The sequence below is a fragment of the Telmatherina bonti genome (genome assembly GCF_933228915.1).
Source record: "Telmatherina bonti genome assembly, chromosome: 14".
NCBI lineage: Eukaryota > Metazoa > Chordata > Actinopteri > Atheriniformes > Telmatherinidae > Telmatherina > Telmatherina bonti.
The window spans coordinates 15839085-15849363 of NC_136612.1; the positions used below are offsets into that span (position 1 = coordinate 15839085).

At 38.0% G+C, this 10279-nt stretch overlaps 2 protein-coding genes across 2 annotated transcripts in view; one reads left to right on the forward strand and one right to left on the reverse strand.

Moving 5' to 3' along the window:
* The first annotated feature begins 6709 nt into the window (after positions 1 to 6709).
* On the forward strand, positions 6710 to 9079 carry atp5mf (ATP synthase membrane subunit f). The gene is made up of 4 exons (XM_079252370.1): positions 6710 to 6752; positions 7788 to 7895; positions 8705 to 8821; positions 8919 to 9079. Exons 1-4 carry the CDS (start codon positions 6737 to 6739, stop codon positions 8945 to 8947), a joined length of 270 nt encoding a protein of 89 aa, XP_079108496.1. The 5' UTR covers positions 6710 to 6736; the 3' UTR covers positions 8948 to 9079.
* Positions 9080 to 9213: 134 nt separating this feature from the next.
* Positions 9214 to 10279, reverse strand: part of cpsf4 (cleavage and polyadenylation specific factor 4) — a 4646-nt gene continuing 3580 nt past the window's right edge. Inside the window, exons 7-8 of the mRNA XM_079252369.1 lie at positions 10208 to 10279; positions 9214 to 9934 (exon numbers count right to left, since the gene is read on the reverse strand). The exon at positions 10208 to 10279 is cut by the window's right edge and continues 87 nt beyond it. Of these exons, the coding sequence (XP_079108495.1) occupies positions 9866 to 9934; positions 10208 to 10279 (141 nt within the window). The 3' untranslated portion in view covers positions 9214 to 9865. The remainder of the gene's footprint in view (positions 9935 to 10207) is intronic.

Here is a 10279-nt window from a genome sequence, read left to right on the forward strand (position 1 = left end):
CTCTCTTTGGTAAACTCACCAGCCATCGTTGGAAATAACTTTATCCCACGTTTTCCACCCGCCTGATGTATTTGTACATGCCCTTGTTAACCAGTAGAAGGTAACCAATCACCGAACCTTATCCCCCGGGACGTCACAAGGATTTCCAAGTAGAAAAAACTCTCTAAAACGACGCGTTTTTTGTCGCCGTGTAAACCGAACGGAGAGAGTGCTGGAACCCAAACTCAAACATGCGTTTTAGGTGATTAAAAAAACAGTGCTGTTCACATGTCTGATGAGGATTCAACACTGTAACACTGTAGAAAGCTCAGAAAACTCAAAATACCATAATAGGACCCCTTTAAGAGAGAATGGGTCAGGCAGGTTACTAGAAACTCAAAAAATGAGCTAATATGAATTTTTTTCCAAATATTTTTAATCCAACTTTATTGTTTGTAGTGTTTTCTACCGTTTGGAAAGTGTTTTGACTTCCTGTTTGGCCAACTTCTTGTCTTCATGCTAAACTAATTTCCTCCTTATTCTAGCACTTCATGCCTGAAAACTAATATTAATTTTCTTCTTTAAAGCTCGGAAGACAATTGCTTAAATGTCTATATATTTTCAAGCCAAAGATAGAGAAAGTTGTAAAATTATTAAATCTATTTCTTGTTCTTTTAAATGAAGTTGTAAAATAAAACAATTTTGTATGTTATATCTTAGGCAGATGTAGAAAAACACATCATGAGGTAGTAAATTATTAAAATAATTCAGCAATTCTTGTTGCCTGGTCTGTGTCTGCTTGGGAGCACATACTAAATGCATCAAATGGTTACTTTCTGGAATTATGGTGGGGTTTCTCAGAGCTGCTAAGATTGGCCAGACCAGGACTATTACGGCAAAAGCTACATTTAAATTCTGATGAACTTGTGTTAATTAGAAAGAAACTGATTAAAAAGGAACAGAAATGTGATATATAGAATAAATTGATTTAGTGCCCAAAGCCATTATGGTTGTTAGGTATGAAATGGTCTCTGTGGAGCATTTAGCAGTATCTTCTACCTCTCTCTCTCTCTCTTTCTTTCTAGCACACACACATACACAAATACGGGTTTCCTCATCATCAGGCCAATGAGCTCCATTTAGTTTCTCCCCTGGTGATTGTTATATCTTTGTCAAGAAGAACTGATGAGCCAAATACCCATAAACCATTTCTCCAGTCTGTTGTCTGAGTTTCTGAAATCTACTTGTCTGCGCAGCTGACAGAAACGGAAGAAACATACATAAGGTCTATGAGGAGGATCATGAAGAAAAAATGGATTTAATAGTGGAAAAGCACAAAACAGTCAAAGATAGAAAAAAGAAATCCCTGTAGGTCAGAGAATAAAAGAAGTAATTGGGAGGAAACCACAGAGGAAAATCTGTAAAACATGGTGTAGAAAGATTTTTTTTGTGAGAGAAAGATGAGCAAGGAGTGACTGAGTGGCCGCTTAAAGGTCATCTGCTGCAGAGAGCCGTGTGCAAAGACATGAGCTCTGTCCACTCTTCTCCTTGCTTATCTTTCATTTCCTCCATCATTTTCTTGCTACGCCCAGTTTTTCCCTTTGTACTCTTGTCGTTTTTACTCTCTTTTTCTTTCATCATTGTCAGTCTTCTTTCCATTTTTCCATTCTCTTTACAAACTCCTCCCTTATATATCTTGTTCTTTGGCCCTCCATCTCTCTCCATCAGCTTCAAAGAGCCGTATCTGTGGCGGCCCTCGAGGGCACTTGCCTGTTGAGGTGGAATAAAATCATGAGTCTGTCGGTGAACCTGGTCACAGGGTCATTTCTTCTTCCGGGTTTACACTCTAAATGAGATTATGCGCTTTCTCTGGGAACCTATAAAGTCTAAATATAATTTGTGGGGCAGACACATACATGCTGCTTGTGCTGTATGGTTGATCAGTCTGTCACATTGTTTATTCCTCTGAATGTTTGCAGCATTGAATGAAGTTGTGTTTGGGAATATTCCTGGAGACATGAGAGAGCATTATGCCATACATAATGCCAGCATTATGTATAGCTCAGGTGAAGTGTTGAATTACTAAGATTTTCATATGCAGTGGCTTTTTACCTGCATTTCTTAGTTATTTGTCATTTTTGGAGCTTTGTCCATTTTGTTTTGTCAGCCAATCCTAGGCGAGCCAACTCAAATTATTTTCAATCTATAGGCTTTATACCCCAATGCAGTGTCACATCTGGCCCTGTGCATTGTTAGATTTTTAGAAGAAGGCATGTCAGTGCTAAGGAAATAACCCATCTGTGATAGGCCTGTGGATCAATCCAAATATTAATAGTGTCAATACTAAGGTATCGTTTGGTACTAGTGTGATTGATATAATATGATCAATATTTATCTTGCAGAGGGCTTTGGGGGGCATAAAGCCAAATAATGTGAATGAACCCATAGACTGTATATAAAAAGATAGATGGAGCTTCTGTGATGTCGCCCATAAGTTTCTAAAGAGCTGAATTGAAGCTCGGTGGACAGTTTTCACTATCGCCATCTTGGCAGCATCAAATTGTTAAAATGCAAAATGTACAAAGAGGTGGAGCTGAGAGTGGGCTGTGAATGTCAGAGGGTGGAGGATTGACACCCAACTAACTCAAAGCTGCCTGTGGCTAAGAGTTAACAAAGAGCTAACCAGCTAATGGAGGTAGGCAGGCTAAAGCTAGGACATGCTGTTAGCCGGCAAAAAAATAAAAAATTGTAGTTATGCTACACTATGTTATCCTGCTGGATATTGGATACCTGTCAATCAAAAGGACACAATGCAGTTGTGTCAAATTTTGAGATTAAATAACGTTTAAACAGATGAGTCATTAAAAACACAGTTTTCATGAAGACTTGACCGATTAAACCTAACATGTTTATTGTACCAGACAGTAAACCTGCTTATTTCTGCTGTAAAGTTAGCATGTTAACATGGGAGTCTGTGGGGATTCATTTCCTTATGGAGCTCCTAGAACAGTGGTTTCCAAACTTTTTCTGCAGGGCCCCCTTTTCATCGACGACTATAATGTCAAGCCCTCCTCCCGTCACATGAACCAAAGAAACACTAACATACTAAGAAATGCGTCTTTAGTTTTAGTGGTTGTATTGTAGGTAACTATGATTAAAATCCTGTCAGTATTATTATCCATTCTTCTGCTTTAGTATAAAACATTTTAAACAAGGAATCTCTGCAAATGACTTTAGGTGAAGGGAGTTTTCTATGAGACAATGCTGCTTTAGTAAAACAACTTTGCTCTATATGATAGTTAAATAGTTTATGTCTAAAGTAACCTGCAGGCTTTTCTATGTTTTAAGCATGAAAAGTAGCCAAGTAGTGTTGTAACTTGTTTGGCTTTATACTTCATCATATTAGATAATAATATTTTTAGACATGCAAAAGACTGTGGTCTCATTATTACCCACCATTGGTTATTACTATTACTGGTCAAGCAGGGACAGATATGCTCCATCATAGTTTGTACTTTTTTTTTTAATTACTTGAAGTCTCTCTTGATGATTTATCATTTCCTATGAGTACTTTTACAAATTTATCCAGTGTAACAACTCCCAAGTTTTATTTAGCCTTTCCTTGAGGAATTCCTCAATTTCAATCAATTCAGCTGTGTTTCTTTAGAGTTAAGTCACAAAAAGGTCAAATCGACCCACTTTTAAAGACACAATCCAAATTAATTGTAGTCTAATAATGATCCAGTTAAAACAATTCCTTTTTATGAACCACAGTAGCCAAGCCAATTGATTAAAAAATTAAGAAAATCAGTGAATTGCATTGAATATTTGCTTTGATTCAATAACCCATCCTGAGCATGCACAGGGCAGCAGGCAACTGTGGAGAGGAAAACCTCTGGTCAAGTAGTCCAGAGATGTAGCAGGGGGGAGACATGGGCCAGCCCTAACATTTGATTGTACTCTCCAAGTGCTAGCCTAAGATAAACAATCAAACTCAAACAACTATTTAGTGGGACACATCCCATGATTAGGGTTAGGGATAACCCTATTTGAGGATGCAGAACTTCTCTGACCCAGTCTTTTAAAAATATGTACACTGACATAACAAAGCTGTAACTGGGCTGCACTTCTGTCACTTGTGGGCTAATGTGCATTTCACCCATGCATTTTAAAGCACACACACACACACACACACAGCAAGGAGACACAGATTAAGAAATGAGGAGCAAAGTGGGATGTACAGTATGTGAGTCCTCCGTCTAATGAAAGTCATTAGAGAGAAGCAGGAAAATCAGTCTAATAAGGGAAAGAGGGTGGTGGTGTATCTTGGATGAGTGCCAGAGCCACAACTACACACCCTTACACTCTCCAGAATTGGTCTGTGTTCAACTCAATGTGAGTGTGCAAGTGGGTGTGAGAGAGAAAGAGAAAGAGGGAGGGAGGCTATTGATTGGTGGCTGTACTGAGCCGGGACATGAACTACACTGCACTACCTTCTGCCTGTCGTACACACAAACACAAACCCCTGCCTGAATATTGTTACCTTTGGGAACGTGATGTACCAGAGCTACTGGCTGTGGAGCTGCTCATTGATCAGCTGTTATCTCTTTAAAAAATTATTCATCTTATAGAGTCTTGGGAAAAGGCCATATTCCCTAATCTTATGCTCAGGGCTTCACTCAGTATGCATTTTATAAAGTGTTTCTTGATTTTTTTTCCATAAGGAGATTTGCTTATTTGATTAATTCTGTTGGAAAACTTAGGTAAAAGTCTAAGATGTTCAGAATAAAATATAATGACCATATAAAAATATTGATATTGATGACATGTTGCTGCCCCTGTAAGGTACAGCCTGATTGTGTATTATTTAGGCATTTATGAACAATTTTAGAAGCATTTGATCAGTTAAAATTAAATTACCTGATTTAAGTGAGTTAATATTTTGAGTGTTTCTGCTCAACTTTTTCATATGTTTTTATTTAAATGGCTTGACAAATAAAGAAACTAAAGCATACACATCTACAAGTTATGAGTGATGATGTTTTTAGACTGTTCGAATTTTTCAATTTACTCTTCTCTTCCACGAAAAAACGATCCTGAAACAAATGAAAAAACGTGTCTTCCTATAATCCTTTGTCTAAAGAAACACCTAAGAGCAAAGTTCATAAAGAGGTATCTTTATTAGTATCTTTAATTGTATATATATATATATATATATATATATATATATATATATATATATATATATATATATATATATATATATGCCAGGGTCACCCATGGCAAACAGGTGTCTAGGGGAAGGACCAGACCAAGCACGGCTCATCGACCTCTACGATGACGACCAACCTGGGCATGAATGTTCCCTTGCCCGGACGCGGGTTACCGGGACCCCCCTCTGGAGCCAGGCCTGGAGGTGGGGTACGAGAGCGAGCGTCTGGTGGCCGGGCCTTCGCCCATGGGGCCCGGTCGGGCTCAGCCCGAAAGGGTTACATGGGCCCCACCTCCCGTGGGCTCACCATCTGCGGGAGGAGCCGTAGGGGTCGGGTGCACTGTGAGCTGGGCGGCAGCAAGGGGCGGGGACCCTGGCGGTCCGATCCCCGGCTGCAGAAGCTGGCTCTAGGGACGTGGAACGTCACCTCTCTGGTGGGGAAGGAGCCTGAGCTTGTGCGCGAGGTTGAGCGGTTCCGGCTAGATATAGCTGGACTTACCTCGACGCATGGCTTGGGCTCTGGAACCAGTACCCTCGAAAGGGGCTGGACTTTCTTCCACTCTGGAGTTGCTCATGGTGGGAGGCGCCGAGCAGGTGTGGGCATTCTCATCAGCCCCCAGCTTGGTACCTGCACGTTGGGGTTTACCCCAGTGGATGAACGGGTGGGGGGACGGTTGCTGACTGTATATATGTATATGTGCATATGTATATATATACACATATATGTATATATATATATATATATATATATATATATATATATATATATATATATATATATATATATATATATATATATATATATATATATATATATATATATATATACACATATGCCCCCAAGCTGGGGGCTGATGAGAATGCCCATGACCCTGGCATATATATATATATATATATATATATATATATATATATATATATATATATATATATATATATATATATATATATATATATATATATATATATATATACAATTAAAGATACTAATAAAGATACCTCTTTCTGAACTTTGCTCTTAGGTGTTTCTTTAGACAAAGGATTATAGGAAGACACGTTTTTTCATTTGTTTCAGGATCTTTTTTTCGTGGAAGAGAAGAGTAATTTGAAAAATTCGAACAGTCTAAAAACATCATCACTCATAACTTGTAGATATATATATATATATATATATATATATATATATATATATATATATATATATATATAGATCCCTTTTATCTGTACACCAAATTAGTTGCAATACTTAGACTATATTCATTTCTTACAGTTTTAACAGTAACTATTGACATGACATCAGCATAACATATTAACTGTTACATAAAAATTAAAAGAAAATAATAAAAGATATTTTAGGGAAAGAAACAGACTATATCTAAGAACACCACACTGCCTCGGTGGTTGTTTGTTGCGTAATTCTACATCTAACTCTGCTTGTTCTGGCGCCATCTACTGGATAAACTACAGGACTACAGGCTATCCCAGAATGCATTTCTTCTTTTTACTCCCACCATTCCTTGCGGCAAGATTTCTGCACCGGTCAAGATGGCGGACAGACCAGGTACCGTAGCGTGTCCTTTGGAATAAAAATCATTAAAATATTTCGTTATACTTGCTTTTTGCTGGTGTAAATTGATCCTTTCAGAGACTGTATGCGTAAAACTGTGTGATGAGACATATATTTATATCTCACAGGCGTTTTTCTGTCTGAAGGCCGCAGTGAATCCTTTGACTCAGTCAAGGACTTTCCGTGTCACCAGCAGACCTGCTGCTGACAATAAGCTACTTTTAACGATGTAAACGTCACAATAAGCTGCTTTAAACGGCGTTTAACTGAGATTTCCATCAGAAACCTTCCTGTTTTAGTTACATTTTGGATGAAATTGTAATATTTGTGCTGTCGCTGCATATGCATTTAAGAGTTTGTTTTTGATCGTTTGCATGCAAGTTTGCTTACAACACAAAACATGTTCTTAGGTTAATTTATTTTCTCAACAATTAACCGTAAATACTGCTCATTTGCTTGGTAAATTGTATTAAATTAGGGTTTAACAAGTCCAATTATTGATCCAGCAACACGCTTGTTAAATGTTACTCATACCGTGCATTGTGGTCAGTTATGACATTGGACAGAATATACGTTGAAGAGAAATGCATTTTAAAAAAGAAAGATTAGACCACCTAAACCCAGACAAATATAATTGTAGATCTTGAAATGTCAAAATATGAAAGAGATCATACATACAAAAACACTTGAGGTGAAATCTTGCTTCTGTTTGTGATTATATGACTGTTTGTTTGTTTTTGGCCCTTTACTCAGTATTAGACCAGATCCAGTTGAAAAATCTAGATAAAAGTATAGTGGTTCTTTTTATTGACCTGGTCAGGAATTGTCTGGATGCATAAAATTTGAGTTTTGTCTTCTTTTCTTTTCTTTTCTTTTTTTTCCCCCCAATTTTACCTAAATATTAAACATCAGTTTCATGTGTTCATTTTGTTGTTATTCTTTACTTTAAACATTTAATTATTAGAAAGACACTAACATTTTAGTATGCTTTCTATTCAGTATAAACATTGTTGCGGTCTCTTTTATCAGTTCCCATAGTTGAGAAGCGCCTGATGGATGTGAAGCTGGGTGAGCTGGGAACTTGGCTGGGAGGTCGAGACTTTACACCCAATGGTCTAATGTCAGCCCTCATCCGAGGTGAGTAAAGCATGATCTAACTCCTCTTGGAGGATCCAAAAGCTTTTAGTCTGTAACTCAAAAAACTTTAATTTGATTCAAAGTCCATCTTTTTAGGTCCTTTTTGTTTCCAGCTTTGGCTCCAAACTGGATAGAGTATGTGGTACAAAAAGGAACGTAGTTAATTAGAAATCACATCTTTACAGAAGAGCTGCTCATTAAAGTGGAGACTACATTAGTTGTTTGTGAAATATTAATAAATTATTCCGTTTAGGTCATGCTTTGATTTTTATACTCAAATATAAAGAATCTGACTGCATAGGTTAGTTTATTTATGAACAAATGCCTCAATGAAACAATTAAGACCTCATTGTTTGACAGGTCATATAATAATTGGTGGATTTATGGTTATCCCTGGTTTACCCGGTTAAACTGCTGAAAACACATTTGACTTAATGCAGTAAATGTCAGTTCTGGCAAACAAATGTTTACCGTTTAAATTCAGTCAGCAGGTTTTTATTTTATAAGGAATGTGGTATATTTGAGCTAAACTTCTTCATAACCATCTCGTATTTACCAGTACAGACTGATTATTTGTTAAGCAGGAACTACAGATTTAGAGCACATCAATTACAGTACAAGGGTTAATCCTAACCCTTCATATCCGTAAATAAAGAATCCCTGGGAAAAAATGAAAAGCTTGGAAAATATTTAATTGAGGTGGATTCATTCAGGTTACAGGTTGTAATTCACCTTTTTTTTTTTTTTTTTTTTTTTTTTTTTAAACATCAAATCATAGTTGTTTCCAGTTAAATTTGTCTCTTCTTCAGGACATGACAGATACTATAACAAGTACATCAATGTGAAGAAGGGAGGCATCGGTGGTGTGGCTATGCTGCTGGTTGGCTATGTGGCTATCAGCTATATCTGGGAATACGACCACATTAGTAAGAAATTCACACTCTTGTTTCTTGTTGCATAAACGTTTTCCCCTCCAGTACTCAATGTTTGCACTGTCGCATACATTGCTGCTTCCTTTTACAGAACACGATCGTTGGAGGAAGTACCACTGATGACCTTCACCAACCATCAGACCACCAGGGGTTGAACTTGGATCTCTTCACTGCCCCTGCTCTTTCTACCCTGTTGTGTTTAATATGTGACTGTTGTGACCAATAAAATTCTATAGAACTATGTCACTATCACATCTTCTCTGTGGGTTTACTTCAGCTTTTATGCACATTGTATTAAAATGTTAGGAGTAGCTACTATGAAATAAATCCTCAACAGTGCAGAACAAAGGGGTCCAGGTGAATCGAGCCTTTACTGACTCAGGCAAAACCTTCAGATCCAGTGTTTGTTTTGAGGACAGTCATTTAAGTGATCCATAATTGCTGAATCGACACCTGGAACAAGATGGGGTCTCCAAGCAGCTGCAAAATCTGCAGGTTCAAATGACGAGAACTTGGGTGTATGGAGAGAGGGATTTCTAGGCAACGGAGTAAAAACTGGCCAAGTTTACATTCTCACTACCATTAATCACATTAATATACACAGATTCATTTGAATGACAGAACGATAGCACTTGTTCAGCGTAGTCACATGACCTGAGTCGTATCAAAAGACAAGGTTAAAGGACTGCACCCTTGATGCTGCTGCAAACTGGATCTTGGGTGTGTTTTATCACCTTCAGGGTGGGGTGTTTGTGCACGGTACAGAATGAAAACTGAACTGCACATGAACAACATCCACAGCACCACAAACCTTTTCTGCTGCCATTTTTATCATGTCCACAGTTTGTAAAAGGCAAAAAAAAAAAAAAAAGTTCTTTCTTCCATTGCCTCTGTCTGTGTGGGGTGTCTCACACACAAGTGGAATTTTAAATCTTTGGGTTTGACACCAGCCTGTGGAGCACAGAGGTCTCCTGTCCTCAGCTCACACTGGAGCAGCGAGTTCACAGCACTGTGGTGTTCGAACCTCGAGGCTGCAGGTTACTGTCCACTCAGAAAGGCAAGATGACCTTTAGTGCATTTGTTGGCATAGTGTCCCTTCTCTCCACACTGCAGGAATAGATAAGTGTATAGATCAGTGCAGTAAGACAAAAAAAAGATAAATAGAACAACAAAATTGAACACAAAACAAGTGCAACAATACCACAGGATGGCATTATATCCTGATAATTGTGCGCTGCAAATGTATGTATTTATATAAAGTTCATGATTTGTAATTTGACCAAAGAAAATGGAAATGATCTTCTCATCCAGCATGTATGTACGTGGACAAATATTTACAAATTGGGCAGAACTTTATTATTAAAGGTACAGATGACTCACCTTGTAGCAGGTGACCTGGTCCAGAGGACGAGGCCCTCTGTTGACTGACATGTTGTTCTGGTGCATAGCAGC